Source organism: Lissotriton helveticus, chromosome 4_1, assembly GCF_964261635.1.
Source record: "Lissotriton helveticus chromosome 4_1, aLisHel1.1, whole genome shotgun sequence".
Lineage (NCBI taxonomy): Eukaryota > Metazoa > Chordata > Amphibia > Caudata > Salamandridae > Lissotriton > Lissotriton helveticus.
In genome coordinates, this window is record NC_136063.1 from 1,734,799,201 (window position 1) to 1,734,818,511 (window position 19,311).

At 43.9% G+C, this 19,311-nt stretch overlaps 1 protein-coding gene across 1 annotated transcript in view; it reads right to left on the bottom strand.

Annotated features, from left to right (window-relative positions):
• The window catches only part of LOC144829347 (magnesium transporter NIPA2-like), a 131,817-nt gene that overhangs the window by 34,556 nt on the left and 77,950 nt on the right, over nt 1-19,311 (bottom strand). Inside the window, exons 4-6 of the mRNA XM_078688400.1 lie at nt 19,225-19,281; nt 18,359-18,449; nt 1,632-1,792 (exon numbers count right to left, since the gene is read on the bottom strand). Of these exons, the coding sequence (XP_078544526.1) occupies nt 1,632-1,792; nt 18,359-18,449; nt 19,225-19,281 (309 nt within the window). The remainder of the gene's footprint in view (nt 1-1,631; nt 1,793-18,358; nt 18,450-19,224; nt 19,282-19,311) is intronic.

Below are 19,311 nucleotides of genomic sequence, written 5' to 3' on the forward strand. Positions count from 1 at the left end.
GAAGTGTCACTCGTAGTCATTGAAATGACATTCATAATTACACTGAAATGATGAAAAGTCACACATACCAATCTGAAACATTGCCAGGTATTCAGTTGCTCTGTATGAAGCCATCATTCCAAACACTTTTGTGACAGTTCAAGTAGTAATAGAATAGCAGGTTTGCAAAAAAACAGGAAGCTTCAGGTTGTTGGGGTAAGCTTTACCTGTCACTGCGTTGAGAACTGATCCGGGGACAGGCTAGATTTGCTGCGCTGGAGATGCGATTATTTTGCATTGATGGGAAAACATAGGTTGTGTAGCAGAGACTGCTTTTTGACTGTGCACTAGGCAGTGCTTTTTGCTGCTGCTCTTGTAAGTATGGAAAGACGTGATTGGCATTTCTGTGCAGGTGCGCTGCTACCACTGCTAAGCACTTTCAGAACACCCTAGTGGCCCACTATGCTCAGTGTTGTCATCAATTATGTCATTGAACATATCATGGGTGATTCAATTTGTGATGGGTTAAGTAGAAGATGGTGGGTGCACAAGTTCTAGTTAGCTAATTAAACAACAGTTGGTGAATCTCCGTTTTTTTTGCTTAAAATGTTATGTTTCAACTGACATTTTCACTGAACTATATCATCATTTTACCCATTGTTTTTTACAGTGAATTTCAGATTTTTTTAAGTAAGATCCTATTACCTTACCTAACTTTAACTATTGTTTTTTTTCCAGCAAATTTCTAGGGATTTTTTGCAACCTACAGTAAGATAGTATTACAGTACCCAACACCCCATGGATGCCCAGCAACTTACCACTGCCTTCAACCATGTGCAGCATGGGGTAGGCACGCCCAGACCCCGCGGTAGCCCATTCCCCACCACACACCTGGTCCCTCTCCTGCGGTATTGTGGCATACATTTTTTTATTTGTATTTCTTTTACATTTTGGGCCTTGGGGGGGAGGGAGAGGAGTTGTCCCTCTGTCCTCTTACATGGTATTTTTAAACATTTTCAGGAAACAGAGACAGCTCGCACAACAATCTTCTGATGTTGTGGCCCCCCAATCAGAGAGAAAGAGCCTGTTTGGTCAATCATAACGCTTTAAAAATTAAAACACTGCTTCAGCTGAACTGCCAAGGGCCCAGCTGTCAATAAGTCTCTATTTTTTTAAACCTTATTTTCTCCAAAACTACTGAACGGATTTACACCAAATAAAAAAATACACGCTTTCTTGATAAACATCTGTCTGCCAAATGTGGTGCAATTATGTGCAGCTGTTTTCTTCAGTATTAGTGTCTAATTTTCTCAATGGAAATTGCACATGGAAACTGTGTTTTGGTATCTTCCCCTCAATCACTCCAAGCCTTTCCAAGAAGGAGCATAGGTGGCAAAAACTTTTTTTCGAACGTTTTGTAAAGATTCGTAAAACCGCACCAAAGTTTTTAGCACTTGTATACATTGTTCACTTTTGTATCCAGGCACTGTACCAATAATTGTCGTTTTTAAGAATAATATGGCTGCCACAGTAAATGTATGCTATCTTTAGGCGTGTGGCTTCAAGTTAGTGCATCTTGGTGTGTAGGGGAAACACCTGAATTAATTTCTTAAAAGCAAAATGGAAAAGGAAAAACTGAATGTTTCAGGCACCTGGATCTTTAAGTTTTTCTGCCATCTCCTGCAGAGTGGACACCTCTTCCTCCTGTGGTGCGTGGATCACCATCACTGTGGAGCCCAAGATGCTCAGCACACAGCCGATCTTCCCATGAATGTTCAGGTGCTCATTCAGAAAGTAGGAGGATAAAACAGCACTACAAAAAAATAATAAGTTAATGGTAAACAAAAGCATGCATACTCCTGGAAAACAGATTCCATCTAATGGGCCTTTCTAATTTTCTTCAATTAACTCTCATTAATCCTTATGAACATTATACAAAATGTACATCAAGGAGGGCTTAAATGTTTACTCACATAAGAATTGGATGACGATTTGGATGCAGTGTAGGAAAGAAGATTAGAGCTTAAGAAGCCAACTGTGCATTCAACTGAAAATGCAGGTTTGCATGACTCTTAATGGGTGAGCGTAAAAGTGTGACAACATTCCAGTTAAAAAAACATTTATTTATTTTTAGAGGTCAATGTAAAACACTAATGGCCTAATTCCCCCAAAATACCGGGACAAAGCCACCCATGGAAATACTAACCCCATTCTGATTTCAGAAGGTTGGAACGGTTGGCAATGTTGCAATATTGAATGGTTTGTCCCTTTCTGATCTGCAAAACTATTGCCTTGTGTGTTTTATTAATCCCAGCACACATTACTCACTATTACCTAGCGAAATCGGTACCCAGAAACCTTTTGATCAGTGTGAAATCTAAGCACAACTTGTATTGCTGAACTACTTAGCCTAGTCATTTGCTACATCTGCTAAATTGATTAAGACAGGTTTATATTAAGAAAATATAATTTTAGAAGCCTGCTGTAGAACAGGTTATCAGGTTCTTTCTGTCACAGCAGTGCATACAGTGAGATTCCTAGTGTTCACAAGAGTCCAGTCCTGGAGTCTATGTGGACAGGACTACACTACAAACTTTAATACAAGATACTCTCCATGTGCTCTTCATTGCAATAAACCTCCAGCAGGGAGATCCTCGTCCGATTAAAATGTTGTGAATATTTCCCTGCCATCAGTAAGAACACCAAAACACTTTGCCCCTTTACAGTTCTAGCACCCTGAAGCACCCAGAATGGTCCGTTCCAAGACAGCCATGTTAGTTCATTTTTTTGCTATGTAGAGTTGGGATGTTCTTCATATATTGAAGGATCATCAGTTTTTTCCTTGCTTTCATGTTCATAGTTGGCATCCATTCATTGCGATTGTAAGGTGGCACATTCAGATTCATGTTCTGTTAAGGTCCTGAACACAGTACTACTGGATAAAGGTACTGCAGAAGACTAAACCCCAATGCTCACTGGGGACTGATAATAAAGATACCAAAATGTTCCCATAAGATATATACCCGGTTCAGGTATATTTCAGTTCAGGTATACCTTCATACAGATGCCAACATCCTTTGCTATGAATCAAGAGCCTCCACCCACTAGTTGGCCAGGAAGGCAGACACACAATGAGTTTTCCGATTCCCACTCCTGCAGCACCTAACTTGTGGGTGGATCCCGTCTAATGCTTATGGGTCTGATGGTTGCAAAAGAGGGTTCCATGCCATTGCCAGTACTCGGGAAAAGCTGGATATCACCAGAGATCCAACAGCAAAAGGACACTGGTGCCACTTTCTACAGTGCAGCCTTGACGTTGGCCATTGATGCAAGAGATCGGACTCTGTGGTAACCTTCGCATTCCAAATCATTCACCATGCTTAGCAATCGTATGAATTCATGATAGGACCTACACATGAGGACATGCCAAACCTTTACTTAAAACCGCCCCCTCAGCCTGTTCTGGGTCTTCGTCCAGCTGCATTTTGCATCACAAGGTTTTAAAACCAATAGCTTTGTGAGATTGAATTAATTAATAAAAAAGATTTCTGTCAACCACTACACATCAGGGCTGACTGTAGGTGAAATGTGAAGCTAAACAGCCTACTGCCATTGGAGAAGAACAATTGGACAATAGAAAAAATTTCTGCAATCTATTTCTCAAATGTCCCAAACATGGAAGATGTTTTCATGTCCATTGCAAATTTATTCCACATAGATGCAATCATTCTCCTTCCATCCATCGATTTTAATTTGAAATGAGTGAATGCCATAAAATCTAGGTCCTGGTACCACAGAGTTTTTCTTTTTTGGCTTATACGCTTTGACCCGATGGGTGTAAAATATGAATGTACTTGAATATCAAACATAAGACCTTGAAACAAATCTTAGACTGTAATAGTAGCCAGTAGAACCTTTGACTCACCGCAGATATCAGATTATATCATCATATTCCAATAATCTGGGTTAACTGAAAGCCATCCATTAGCTTCCTAGAGGCACCATGAACTAGGACGATGCCCTATTCCAGCCATGAGTGCACTGTGGTTCGAACCAGCTGGGCTCTCAGTTTCTGAGTTTTTCAATTAATAACATTTCTCAACCTAGCAACATGAATGAGAATACTCTTACTATGTCTGTTTTTCTTCATTGAGAGCCCTTCATAAAAAACAAGGGTTCACACATGAGTTGTAATCGCAATGGGGGAAGATATCCACTATTCACCTTAATACATGCCTATGGGTTCTCCTAGTCCCACCTGACATCTTCCACTCATATATTCACCTGGATGCCATCAACATAGGAATAAAAGAGGAGATGTTGCCCTAAAATGTGTCAATCAAGGGACTTGCATAAACAAATAATAATCATGTTGAAAGTGGAGAGTCTTGTGGCACCGCACATGTTGTCCATGAGTTGTTAAAGACAAAAGGGACCAGTTTTTTGCATTATATTGCATTTCCCATGAAAACCATTAAATGGATTTGCCATTGACCCCAGCTACGGTTCTCTTAGGGGGATTTTATAGCTTACGGTCCACTGTATCAAAGGGCACTGAAAGGTCCAGGAGAAGCACTCAATTGCAAAGGGAAGTAGCTCATTCATCACAGACAGCAAGAGTGCTTCCTTGACTTGATGTGGCTTAAAACCAATTGTTTTCGGTCAAGAAAACGGTGCACAGTTGGAAAGGTCTGTGTGAAGTCAGTGATTCGCCGGGTCACCTAGAGCTAAAAATGTTTTAAAAGGAAGCAGCGTGATTACAATGTATTTCAGTGTTTTAGAGTTTTATATAGTGCGAACTACACCCGAGACATCGGGTATCAGAGCGCTTTACATGAGCACCAGCTTTGTTACATAAGGACACACATTCATTTTTGTTAGGCACAGGGAGATTAAGTGATTTGCCCGGAATCACAGGATGTTGAGCGTCGTTGCAGAGTCTCGAACCCGGTTCCCCACCTCCGAGGTTGACCGCTCTAGCCGTAAGGCTGCATCCTCTCCCCAATATGCTGGAGAGGCAAACGCAAACTCCCCTCAACGTATGAGGCATTCGCTAATTTGATAATATATTAAGCAAAAGTCTTAGAGAGGAACATAGGAGCAAATGCAAGCTGCAATCCTATCCTTGTTCCAATTCTTTAGGTTTTGAGAATAGCCTCTCAACCTCCTCCTCCAATACCATTCTAAATATAAAGGTCTAAAAATGGTCAGTGGACTGTGGTGCGATCAGCAATGTATTTATAAAAGGTGTTTTAGGCATGTTTCGAGAGGCATGTGGCTTAGACATCACCTTCAAATTCTTCCTGTTAGTAATAATTTTGTCATGAAAGTTTTGTGCTATTTTTTCACATCTCATCGGAGGGAAAAGGAATGCATGATTCTATGGATTTCATGGATACCAGCAAGTGTACTATACCAAATAAGGCCCTTGCATTTGGTTTCAACAATTTTTGTTGCAAGAATGCTTCTTTCTCTTTTCCGATTAACTTGTAATAAAATCTGATATTATTATTTTTTGTAATGTTATCTATTCACAAAAAGTTTTTTCCTATTTCCTGTACGGATTCCTGCCTTATGTTTTAATGCTGGCATAGACCACCTAGAGTCAAGGTCATCCAAGGTAATCTGTAAAGTTAATTGCACATTCTTTCATCAAATTCCAGAGTATGTATTCCTTAGAGCATCACCTAGTAGACCTCCTGATATATTTAAATGCAGTACAAGTAGATGCTCTCATGTGATTTTGAGGCATAAACAAAGAATACTGAAAAAGAATACTTTAATGATCAGATGATGTTAGAAGACAATTTTTATTAGAATAGATTTGCCATTTTCCTTTTGAAGGGAGTCATAATATTACTGGAGTCATGTGAGGAGTATCTACAGAATAGTTAGGGCTCTAATGTTTTCAGCAACCCATGATGACAAATGGGCCTGTTCAATGCAGTGTTAAAGATGCACTTGTAAGATTTCCCAACTAAACAGTTAAAAAAAAATACATACATAAAAAAAAGAACTTAGAAAAATAGGCATCATACTTTGGTGGCCAATAGGCTTGCCTGCATTCAGCAGATGACGTTTCAGATACCTCCCAAGTTGAATACATCAACTCAGACTTAGCCCCTTCCTAACTCATAGAAAAGGTCACTTTTATGAACTAGTTCTCTGAGAAAATTGCTAACTCCCACCTCTTTTAATTGTAACATGTGCATAAGATTTACCCTGTCTCCTGGTGGTAACAGATTGTGCTAGGTAACCATCTTTCAGGAACAAAAAGTATCTGAATTTGTGTATCAAACACTGCATCATGAATTTCTTCAGTCCAACACATGCTGATCTACCATTTATCATCCTACATAACATCTGTATGTGTGAGTGGTGTTCTTGAGAACAAATTTGAAGTGGGAACAGTATGCATAGGATTGATTTATTGGTTAAATTATGTCAAGTTACAAAACATTGTTATACCTGCAACAAAATATTTGTGTGATGAAACGGGTTATTGCACTGTTGCCAATTTTGTATAAATGCCGTACTTAAAGGTGTTTATTGTGATGCATATATGGAGACTGAATTAAAGTTTTTTTTTTGTTTCTCCAAGACTGTCTTGAAGGAAAATCACAATAAAACACTGGGCTTTGTGTGATTTGATTTCTTTCACCTATTTGTATAAGCATGGCTGATAATGTTGCATTTTTAATGTCCCGGTTTCTACAAGAAAAAATGTGGCCATATTAAAGATGCATTATAAAAGATTATACAGAAACTTCAATGGTGGGAGGGAGGAGGAGTGTGAACATGTACACAAGCATTACACTATGGTACATAATGAAAAAAATTCCAATATTAAAACATTTTACAGAACGGTTTGCTTCAGTTTGAGTGCAGACGTGAACAGAAGTGTGTAGAAACTTCCCACTGAAGGTGATTTTTAGGTCTCGCTGAGCCAACGAGCATGCGTTGCTCTGCGAGAGTTAAGTAAGGGATTTAAAAAATGCTCCCAAAGTCTGCAGGCGGATCGGGTACAGTGCATGTGCGCCGGGCGCGCACACCATTTGTCCGACTGGAGCCTTTGGGGGCACTTTCGAGGCCGCTTTTATTTATTTATTTATTTGAATGTTTTATATAGCGCGAACAAGACCCTTACGGGTATCAGAGCGATTTACAGTAAATGTGTATAGGTATAACAACTCAATAAAATAAGCAGGACCATAAGAATACAATCAAAAAGCTAAATAAAAGAACAAGGCACAGATCGAATATTATGAATATAACAGAGCACATTACAATAAATGTGTATAGGCATATCAAAACAATAAAAATAAGCAGGAACGTAAGAGTAAAGTCAAAATGCTTAATACATGAAACACAGGGTAAATCAAACATTATGGATAAGCAGGACCATATAGATTGGCAGCAAGGACAAACATAGATAGAAGGGAAAGTCAGATAAGGTTCAAGACCGAACCGGTCGGTATTGAAGGATGATGGTAGACCATTGATGATGAAAAAGTCACAATGAGTGGAATAAAGCTGTACATAAAAAAGATAAGCATTCAATTGGTAGGTAAGCTAAATGGTATAGGGGATTTCCACTGTCAAGTCAAGCAATGTTTATGTAAATTTTGCCAAAAGGATGCCTTTTACTTCCAGTTTGAAGGAAGGGGTGGAAGGGTTCAGTTTAATTTCTGGTGGCAGGGCATTCCATATCCTGGGTGCCATTCCTGAGAAGGAACGTTTATGCGTTTTTTTCTTCTTGAATTTTTGTAGTTTCAGAAGGAAGTTTTCCGCACTTCTTGTTGATCTTGATCCTCCAGATAGTGTGAGTTTTTGTGTGAGGTAGGAGGGTGCACTATGATGTAGGGCCGTGTACGTCATGCTAGCTATTTTCAGGTGGATTCTGGCTTCAAATGGCAGCCAGTTTAGAGATTTTAGATCCGGGGAGATGTGGGCCCTTTTTTTCGAGCCAGTGATGAGTCTCGCTGCGGCGTTGGTGGAGGTTCTAAGAGGAGCTGTGGCGGTTTTGGGGAGACCGCATAACGAGACACTGCCATAGTCCAGCCGAGGTAGAACTAAGGCCTGCACCGCTAACTTGAAGTCATTTGGGGGTAGGAAGGACTTAAGCCTCCTTAGTGTGTTGATCTGAAAGTTTGCTCCCTTCGTTGCATTAATAATATGCTTCTGCATATTAAGGTTACAGTCCAAGGTTATACCCAGTGTGGTTTCGCCGAGTCCACGATGGTTGGTTGAACATCTAGTGCTGTAAGGTGTTTTATCAAAATGTGCTGAGTGGGGACTTTGGCGGGAGGAGCAATGAGGATGAATTCAGTTTTTGAGGCATTCAGTTTGAGGTGATTCACTGCCAGCCAGGTTTGGGTGGTCTTAAGAGTATTGTTGAGCAAAGTAATGTCGTCCAAGGTATTGATCTTGAGGTAGAGTTGGGTATCGTCTGCATACATGTGGAATTGTACGTTGGATGTTTGTAACAGATCGGTAAGTGGTTCCACGAAGAGGTTGAAGAGTGTAGGGGATAGTGAGGAGCCTTGTGGGACTCCTAGCGTAACCGGAACTGGTTTGGACGGTGTGTTGTTGATCTTGCATTTTTGAGTCTGGTTTTGAAAAAAGAAGGTGAACCAGTTGAGCACTGGACCTGAAAGACCCATTCGGTGTTTCAAAAAATCTATCAAGTGTTTGTGCTTGACCGTGTCGAACGCTGAGGAGAGGTCTAATAGGATGAGGAGACATGCTTCGTTACGATCAAGGAGTTGAAGTGCATCATCAATGATGTGTGTCATGGCTGATTCCGTGCTGTGATTTGCACGGAAGCCAGATTGGTGTTTATTTAGGAGGTTGAAGTGGTCGATATGTTTTGTCAGTTGGCGATGAACACATTTTTCCAGAAGTTTGGCCAGGGTGGGAATATTGGAGATAGGGCGGTAGTTGTTGACGTCCATGGGATCATCTGTGGGCTTCTTAACCCCTTCCATGCTCATGACGGAACGGTTCCGTCATGAGCTACGGTTGAGCTGTGCTCATGACGGAACCGTTCCGTCATGACCACGCCCGTTTTTATTACGGCCCAGCACCGGAGGGGGAATCGCGGTCGCGCTGAAGAGGTTAAGGATGGGAGACACTTGCCCTATCTTTAGGGAGTCAGGGATGCAGCCTTGTTGAAGAGAGCTGTTGATGATCTTGGTCCATAAAGGTAGTAGCACCGGTGTAAGATCTTTATCCGCATTTGCGGGGAGAGGGTCAGTAAGGTGATTTGAAGGTTTCAAGGCACTGAGAAATTTGCCTATAGCTTCTTCAGAATAGGAGTGAAAGTATGCCCATGTTGCATCCTTTTTCACTGTAAGCTTGGATGGGATTTGTTGAGAGGCGTTTGTGGGTGGGAGGGGATTTGGTGAGGGGCAAGATTGAGAGATTAGGTCCTTGAGGAGATCTTTCTTGATGTTCTCCGTCTTTAGGTTTAAGTGGTTAGAAAAGTCATCACACGATGGTTGTGGGTGAGTTAGGTCAAGAGGCCGTTGAGTTTGGTCCTTAGATTGCGTTTTGATTAATTCAAAAAGTTTTTTGGGTCGATTTCTTGCCTGGTCAAGTTGTTGGCTAAAGAAGTCTGCTTTAGTGCGGTTGACCTTGCGAAAATAAGCATTTCTCTTTCCTTTTAGAGTCAGGAGGTGCTTGGCGGATGGTATTGATCTCCAGTTGAGTTCGGCAGTTCTGAGAGATCGTCTGTCCTCGTTAAGGAGACCGTTAAACCAAGGTTTAGAGTCTTTCGTGGAGACTCTCTCTAGTTGCAAGGGAGCAAAATTGTTAATTATCGTGGTCATGGAGTTTAGGTAGTGCTTGGTGAGGTTGGTTACGTTAGAAGTTCCAGCAGGTGGTAGAAGTAGGTTCTTGCTAGCGGCGGGTGAAGAGTTTGTGTTGAGCTTTTTCCAGTCCCTTTTCCAAACCTTAGGTTTTGTAGCTTGGGCAGGGGTCAGCTTGATTGTTTCATTGATGAAGAAGGTGATGATGTGATGATCAGACCAGTCGCAAGGGAGGATCGATTCCAGATGAGTGGAGTCAATCTTAGAGATTATTAAGTCCAAGATTGCACCTTTGTTGTGTGTAGGACTATTGCATAATTGGATGAGGTCTAAGGCGTTGAGGAAGTTTTTGAGGCTGTTGACTACTGTGTTACTAGGGTCGTTCCAGTGGAGGTTAAAATCACCAAGGAAACTTTGTGTATTTCGTCGACCGGTGAGTGATGTGATCAGGTGGTCCATGAGGTGTTCTGTGAATAATAGGTTATCGCCAGGTGGGTGATATATGATGTGGAGCGAGCAGACAGGTTTACCATTACTATTGATGTCGAGGCTGATGTATTCACAGGAAGGGAGTAACGAGGGTATGGCTCTGTTTATGGTGATGTTGCTCCGGTGTATACATGTAATACCCCCTCCACTCCTGCCCCCTGCCCTGTCTAGTCTGATGATGTCATAGTTAGGGGGAACTAGGATGTCGATGAGGGGCGAAGAAGAATCTGAAAGCCATGTTTCAGTGAGAATGAGGTAATGAGGTCGGCTATGTCAGTTGCGTGTTTCGATGCGGATCTACAATTTAGGAGTGAGCATTTAAGGCGGGGGTTGGCAGGGGATGAGGTGTGTTCCTGGGTAAGTGGGACTTTACAGAGATTATTGACGATGACTCCTCTGTTGTTGTGAGTTGAGGGCCTGTGAGGGTTTGCAAGGATAGAGGGGATGAGCTTATGTGTGCAAGGATCGGTGGTAGTAGAGGGCGGTTCGTAGGAGAGCAGGAGAGAGAAGATCGGTCTCGGAGAGATGATTGTTAGTACGCGAAGGGCGGGTAGGATGCGGGCGGGTACTGATAAACATCTGGGAGCCATGAGTTTGGTGCTGTGGGGTTGTGTGGGGGACTTGTTAGGAATGTTGGATCTTGGGAGACATGGATGATTCGATAGCATGATTTTAAAAGCGTGGAGGTCTTCTTTGATTAGATGAAGTGTGGAGATGATCTCATCAAGTCTAGTGTCTTTTGGGGATATGTTGGTGGGAGGAGAGGCGCTGGGTGAGTGTGTCTGAGTTGTCATCTGGATGGGTGACAGTGCTAGTGCCGGGGTGTGTGCGTTCAACTGTGGAGCTGTGTGCGTGTGTGGTAGGGATATTGATGTGGATGGTCGGGTAGAGGATTTCCCATGTCGGTGGGCAGAGGTGGGAGGTGTGGAGGGAGGCTTATATTGTTCAGAGGGTGATCTGGTGTCTGGGAAGTCAGGGGATGGACCGTGGCGTGCATGGCACCGAGCTGTGGTGGTCTTGTTGGCTTGTGTCAATTACATGAACGGTGTGGTATTGCGAGTGGGGGAAGGAGGGGGAACTATGGTGGTTCCCGTAGTGGGTTCTGTTGCTAATGGGGGTGGGTGATTAGGATAGGTCGAGTTGGACGGGGATAGATTGAGTTGTATGGAGTCGATGTTAGATATGGTTTTGTGAAGTGTGACTGGGTTTTGGGGAGAGATGATGCGGGGGGGATAGAAGGGGAGTAGGGGTGGGGAGCTATGGTCAGGCCTAGAGAGGGAACCGTAGAAGTGTGAAGTGCAAAGGTGGTCTATGCCATGATGGGTGGGGGGAGCTTGAGCTGTTTCGGTGTGGTGATGCTAGTAGTGTAGTTGGGGGTGGGGTGGGGGTGGGGATGGACGTCCGGGTAACTGGGGTCACGGAAGCTGGTGAATGAGAGGAATCAGAAGGGGGGAATAGATGGGGAGCAAGGGTGGGGAGCTATGGTCCGGCCTGGAGTGGTATCTGTAGAAGTGTGATGTGCAAGAGTGGTCTCGGCCTCGGTCATGATGGGTAGGGGGAGCGTGAGCTGAATCGGTGTGGTACTGCTAGTTGTATAATTGGGGGTGGACGTCCGGTTAACTGGGGGCGTGGAAGCCGATAGGTCATAAGAATCAGAAGCCTGCGGTGGACGGGAGGAGGGGGGAGGAGGGAGGGATATGGCTGTGTCATCCTTACTAGTGTTGGTGAGAGTGTAGGTGGGAAGTGGAACAATTTGCGGTTTATCCACTTGTTCTTTAATGATAGGAAAGATGTTGTCTAGGAGGTTTAAACTATGGTCAGTGGCTTGTATGAGGATGGTACCATTATTATAGATAGTGATTGTTGCTGTAGCTTGAAAGAGTTGGGAAGGGGCAATATAAATAGCTAAACGGTGTGCCGATTTTCTAGTGGAGGAAATAGGAAAAGTGGCTAGGAGTACTTTCCTCAATTGTGCTCTCCGTTTAGTGTGAAAGATGAAGTCTATGGTTTTGATGATGTTGTGTTTGAACCGTTTGGCCGATTCTTTTGAGAGGCAGGGGGGTAGATGATGTTGTGTGTGTGAGTGCCTGTGAGCTCCATGGAATGGGTGGGTGGGTAGGCAGGCGACGATGGAGAAGCACCAAAGAGACACAAGGACTCAGGGATGCTGGGGCCAGGCGGGGTCCTAAGGAAGAGAGAGGGGGGAGGAGGGAAAGAGGGAAGCAGGAAGGCCAGAGGCTAATGAGAATGGGGCTCTCAAAAGGGACTGTGCTGTGTGGTGTGATGTGTTAGGGTGAAGGAATTGGATATTGGAGGAAGTGGTAGCAGTTGGATATGGGTCTGGAGGTAGGAGACGATTAGAACTGTAAACCTAGTGATTGAATCTGGGGGGGGTCAGGTGCAGGGTAGGCTGAGGTGTAGGCTCGGTAACGGGCAAGGACGAAGAGGCAAAGAGATCGAATACTTAGAGAAACTAACCTGAAAACAAGCGGTGGAGAGGTAGGTGGTCGAAATTTAAGTGATGTCCCCTTGTGTAGTGGCCATTCCAATATGGCTGCATCCTTTGTAAAGATCCTAGTAGGTAACTATGTAGTCCTTTGACTATTTCTATGACGGTCGTCCTGTTTTACTTTCCCTTTGTCTTGTGATGTGAATAGTCCTTTTTCAGTGGTTAGTTTGATATTCCATGTAGTCCTGTGTCTGTTTTCATTGAGGTAGTCTTGTTTCCCTTTCCGTTCGCATAGGATACATTTAGCCCTTTTTTTTCCAATTGTTAGGTTGTGAATCAATGGGAGTTGGTGGTGGACTCTGATTAGAGTGAGCCCACTCAAGGGTTGGACCCAACTCTAAAGATGTTTATACGGTCGGCCATTTTGTTAAAAATGAATTCAAAAGAACCATCCAAGTTAGCCCAGTAAAATAAATAAAGATAGGAGATACAAAATAAAGATAAGAAATAAAAATAACAAATAGTTTTCGCGAAGTCGCCGATATAGTCGTTGTTTAATGTCTTGATGCAGGTTACAACAGTGCCGCCCTGAAATGATCGGTAGCTCTATTGGAGTTGTGGAAGAAAGCCTAAACAATTATTTCCATAGAGTTCCTTAGAGGCGGTCAAATCGCCGTGCAATCGATGTTGTTATGCGAAATTAATGTCAGAGGAGCGAGGCTAGTGAGCCATGTGGCCACTGAGAACATCAAAGTGGCCGCGAAAGTGCTCACCATTTGCCACCCCCTCCCTTATCCCACTCCTGCTTGTTTTATTTTCAGTGAATACCGTGCTCTTCCCTTGTGTCTTTAATACTTTATAGACAGATTAGATAGAGAAGCTTAATAAAACTCTTGCCTAAAAGTGATCCTAATCTTTTCATCGCCTTATTACTTGAGAGAGGCAGCGTGGCCGTGCTCACACACATCTCCGGCGATTATTCGCCATGCACGACGACCTGCTTGCAGTTTTTCTCAACATTTTATGTATCTCATCTATTTTCTCCAGTTAGATTCATTATTACAGTAATATAAACGATCGTTCTCCTGCGTGTCATGTTTCAACTGCTCTTTAAGTTGCTCTTCTGTGAATGCATCAAAGAAGGGTGCACTTCCTCAGTAGGAAGCCACGAGATGTGGAGCTCTTACCAGGAGGGTTTGTAGCGAAGGTGACGTTGCTCGGAGGCAAGGCAGGTTTATCCCTTTTAATATTCAATTGTTTAACCCCAGTCACTATCTGCTGCCTATGGCGTTAGTTTCATCCCGGATCTGCATCTAGGTGCTATCTCTGACCTCCTTACCAATATCCTCAGCTGCTCGTGAACCAGGATGTTAAGTGCTCTGGAACACAACACCGAACCCTCTCGAGCCAGTTAGTTTTTTACCTAAAATAGTGCTACCTTATATGGAACCCGATACAAATCTAATTATGAAATAACAATGGTAGTATTAGAAGTATCCTTACAAAATATTGTATAGAGGAAAATAGCATTTACCTTGACAGGCAAGACACCTACTTTTAAATATGGAAAACTCCTATAAAAGTCAGAGTGAGCAACAATGCATATAATACATTTAGAATGATATGCATTGGGACAGCATACTTAGAAGGACTGAAAAAGTATAAACAAATGCTTGCAAAGCCAATTGGTCTGACGTATTTTGAGTTATAAGGCAGATATGCAGGCTTTGCAAGTTCTTTGGTCTGGGATGCAGTTCATAGCTGGCATTTCAGGGTCAGGAAGTGGAGGTGTAAATCAGGGTCTGTCACCGAGACACTGGGGTCACGGGACGCTGGTAACTCGATATCCATTCAGAGCTGCAGCAGATGGCGGCAGAAGTACGGAGGGAGGGAGGGTCCAAACCACCCACAAGAAACTACGGCCGCGCAACCACGTGGCGAGGAGTAGGGTTCAGCGAATACGTTGCACAGGGACGGCTTCCATCACTCATGACGCAGGCTAAGGCCACAGAGTGGAACAGGACAGCTCTGCCTCCACGTGCTAGCATTCACCCATATCTTCTGTCCCCCTCATGGTCCTCCTACTACATTAATCTAACTTTATTTCTATAGCCTGGCAGCTGCCATTTGCTGCCTGGCTCGAACAAGTGCTTTTGTGTGACTCAAATGCACCCTTGCCCCATGCCCACACTAATATGCTTCACCCCACCCCCTGTACCTCTGCTCCTCCAACGCCTCATAGGCATTTATGTTTTTATTTTCTTCATCTTATCGGCGATTCGGGCAACAGTCATTAACTGACGGGCGCTCTGCTAAACGAAAAGCTCTTCCACATACATTTTGTTTCCTTTCACTGCCCCCCAGTATCTTCTGTCCTCCTCGTGGTCCTCCTACTACATTAATCTAACTTATTTCTATAGCCACACACAACCACAACCACACAAACACAACCACAACCACAACCACACAAACACAACCACAACCACCACACACAACCACACATACACCAACAACCACACACACACAACCACACACACAACCACAAACAATCGCAAACAACCACACAGCCACAACCACACACACAGCCACAACCACACACACACAACCACACATACACACACAACCACATCAACAACCGCACCCACACCCACACACAACCGCACCCACACACAACCACACACACACACCCACAGCCACAACCGCACCCACACACACAAACCACACACAAACAGCCACACACACAACCACACACAACCACAACCCCATCCACACACAACCACACCCACACACAACCACACCCACAACCACACACACACCCAACCACACACACAACCACAAGCACACACAAGCACACACAACCACACAAAACCACACACACACTCGCCCAACCACACACAACCACACAAAACCACAACCACGCACAACCACACGCACAACCACACACAGACACACAACCACACACACACCCAACCAAACACAACCACAAGCACATACACAACCACACACACACCCACACAACCACACACAACCACACACACACAACCACACACACAACCACACACACACAACCACAACCACACAAGCACCCAACCACACACACAATCACACACAACCACACACACAACCAGAACCACACTTACAACCACACACACAACCACACACACCGACACACAACTATACACACAACCACACTCTGCTAAACGAAAAGCTCTTCCACATAAATTTTGTTTTCCTTTCACTGCCCCCCCAGTATCTTCTGTCCCCCCTACTACATTAATCTAACTTTTTTCTATAGCCTGGCAGCTTCCATTCGCTGCCTGGCTCGAACGAGTGCTTATGTGTGACTCAAATGCTCCCTTGCCCCCTGCCCACACTAATTTGCTTCACCCCACCCCATGTACCTCTGCTTCTCCAACCCCTCATAGGCATTTATGTTTTTATTTTCTTCATCCTATTGGCGATTCGGGCAACAGTCATTTACTGACAGGCGCTCTGTTAAACGAAAAGCTCTTCCACATACATTTTGTTTCCTTTCACTGACCCCAGTATCTTCTGTCCTCCTCGTGGTCCTCCTACTACATTAATCTAACTTTTTTCTATAGCCACACACAACCACAACCACACACAACCACACAAACACAACCACACACACACACACACACACACAACCACACATATACCCACAACCACACCCACAACCACACACACACACAACCACAACCACAACCACAAACAACCACAAACAACCACACAGCCACAACCACACACACAGCCACAACCACAACCACACACACACACACAACCACACCCACAACCGCACCCAGACCCACACACAACCGCACCCACGCAACCACAACCACACAACCACACACAACCACACATACACCCACAACCGCACCCACACACACAGCCACACACGCAACCACACACAAACACAACCCCATCCACACACAACCACACTTACACCCACACATACACATACACCCACAACCACACCCACAACCGCACCCACACACACAAACCACACACAAACACAACCCCATCCACACAGAACCACACCCACACACAACCACAACCACACCCACACCCACATACACACAAGAACACACAACCACACACAACCACAAGCACGCACAACCACACAAAACCTCACACACACTCACCCAACCACACACACACAATCACACACACAACCACAACCACCCACATGCACAACCACACGCACAACCACACACAGACACACAACCACACACACACAACCACACACACACACACATGCAACCACACACACACAACCACAACCACACACACCACACACAACCACACACACAACCACACACAACCACACATACAACCACACACACACCCACACAACCACACACACCCACACAACCACACACACAACCACACAACCACACACACAGCCACACACACACAACCACACACACAACCACACACACACAACCACACCATCAGTGCACACTTTCACCAGACACAGACACCATCAGTTGTCAGTGTACGGTTTCACCGGGCCCAAACACCACCAGCCGTCAGTGCACACTTTCACCGGGCACAAACACCACCACCCGTCAGTGCACGCTTCCACCAGGCACACACCACCAGACATCAGTGCACGCTTTCACCAGGCACACACACACCACCAGCCGTCAGTGCACGCTTTCACCAGGCACACACACCACCAGCCGTCAGTGCATGCTTCCACCAGGCACACACACCACCAGCTGGCAGTGCACACTTCCACCAGGCACACACTCCACCAGCCATCAGTGCACAATTTCTACAGGCACACACACCACCAGCCATCAGTGCAGACATCAATTGTTAACACATCCACAATTAACTATTGTTGCAATCTCAGTATGGCACACTTTGCTTTTAAACATATTCATCTAAAGCGCAGCATGCCACCATTGCTACAAAAATAAATACACATTTTTTTTGCCTACAATTTAAAGACTTTTGTTGGAATTGGTGTAGCAATATTTAGCAATGCCAATAGCTCAAACCTAATTAATGCGAGACCTATTGCATTGCAAATGCTGGTTTGTTAGGCATTCGGGATGCAATCCACTACAAATACAGTGGGAAGGCATTCTAGTGCACAGTGCCGCAAGGGTACAATATCTAAGTTCAGGGCTGCTCAAGGAAGACTGAGGGTAGCATAAGGAACTTTCAGGGGATCGCCTGAGTGAGATGATATGGATTTCATCACCGAGGTGGGGAATCCTCTTATCACTCTCTTTTCTACAGACACAACAGACCGAGTAAAAAACGGAGGAGTACAGTATGGTATGAGACACATGGAACACACCAATTGAAAAGGCAGACATAAAATTGTTGTAATAGTCTAGTGTTAACAGGTCAAGGATGTACATTAGAGTGATTAGAACAGAGTAGGACATTAATGGGGTGTAAGTGGGTAGAGGGGGAATGAGGCAATGAAAGAAGAGTGCAAATGTTTGTAGTGGATGAAATAATGATGTCAAGAGGAAAGTATATGAGTGATGCTAGCGCTGTGTATACTATTTGGGAATGGAATGGCATAAAACAGTAAGAAAAGCTGGTAAAAAGACAAGACACAAAGATGACGAAAGTCACACCACAGACGTACCTGACTAAAACACTCAATGCGCCCAACGGAGTGACCAGTGTGGCGGGGGCAAAAATATATGCAGCAAAGTTTGCGGCCTCTCCAGCTGCCACTGAAAGGAGAGAACAGTCAATCCAAGGAGCTTCAAAGCACAGAGAAGAGTCTTTTTGGATACTGTGTAAACCTCTCATGTGTGTATGTGTATCAATGTAAATCAAACTAACAAGATGATGGAAAATCATTTGCAGACTTTCTGATTCAACAAGGTGTGTATTACTGGTGCAGGTAGCTGTCCCCCATCAACACTGTCATCATTTATTTTGTATTTTATAGCTCAGCCCTTGGCCCTTGCCCCCACCACCATCCTTTCTGAGAAAATTGCACTAACATACATGGATGACACTTACAGCTAAGCACAGAAACTGCTAGCAATTTTAAGACATTTCCATAAAAGTCAAATGGGATAAAAGTAATTAAAAGCCCAGTATTTAATTGTAAGTAAAAATCTGATATATAACAAACAAAATGTGGCGATAGTCCGGTGAGAATTTAAATAGCAAAATAAACATGACAACAATGCAAATGGCCATAATACAGCAGGTTGCAGAATATCTGTATTTCAAAGCAACATTATGATGCAGTCAGGGATTGAGTTAAAGTGCATCTAAATCACAGATCCTAAAGAGCACAACAGGGTTTTAGTGAGCACTGGCCAGTCCTTAAGATCACAATAGAGAAAGCTTCTACTCAACAGTTCTGCCAATGCTTCTAATTTAAAGACCAATGGTGTTAGTATAGAACAAAGTGAGGAAGGGAGCCTAGTAACCAAGCAAATTAGGTTTGGTTGCTCATTTTTAGATTGCACAGAGTCTTGAAGATATACTTACTGGACAGAAGCCCGGCCCACCATAACCACTCACGCAGGTATGCATGACCACCCTGACCTGGAAGTGAAGACAAGGGACATGTAAGAA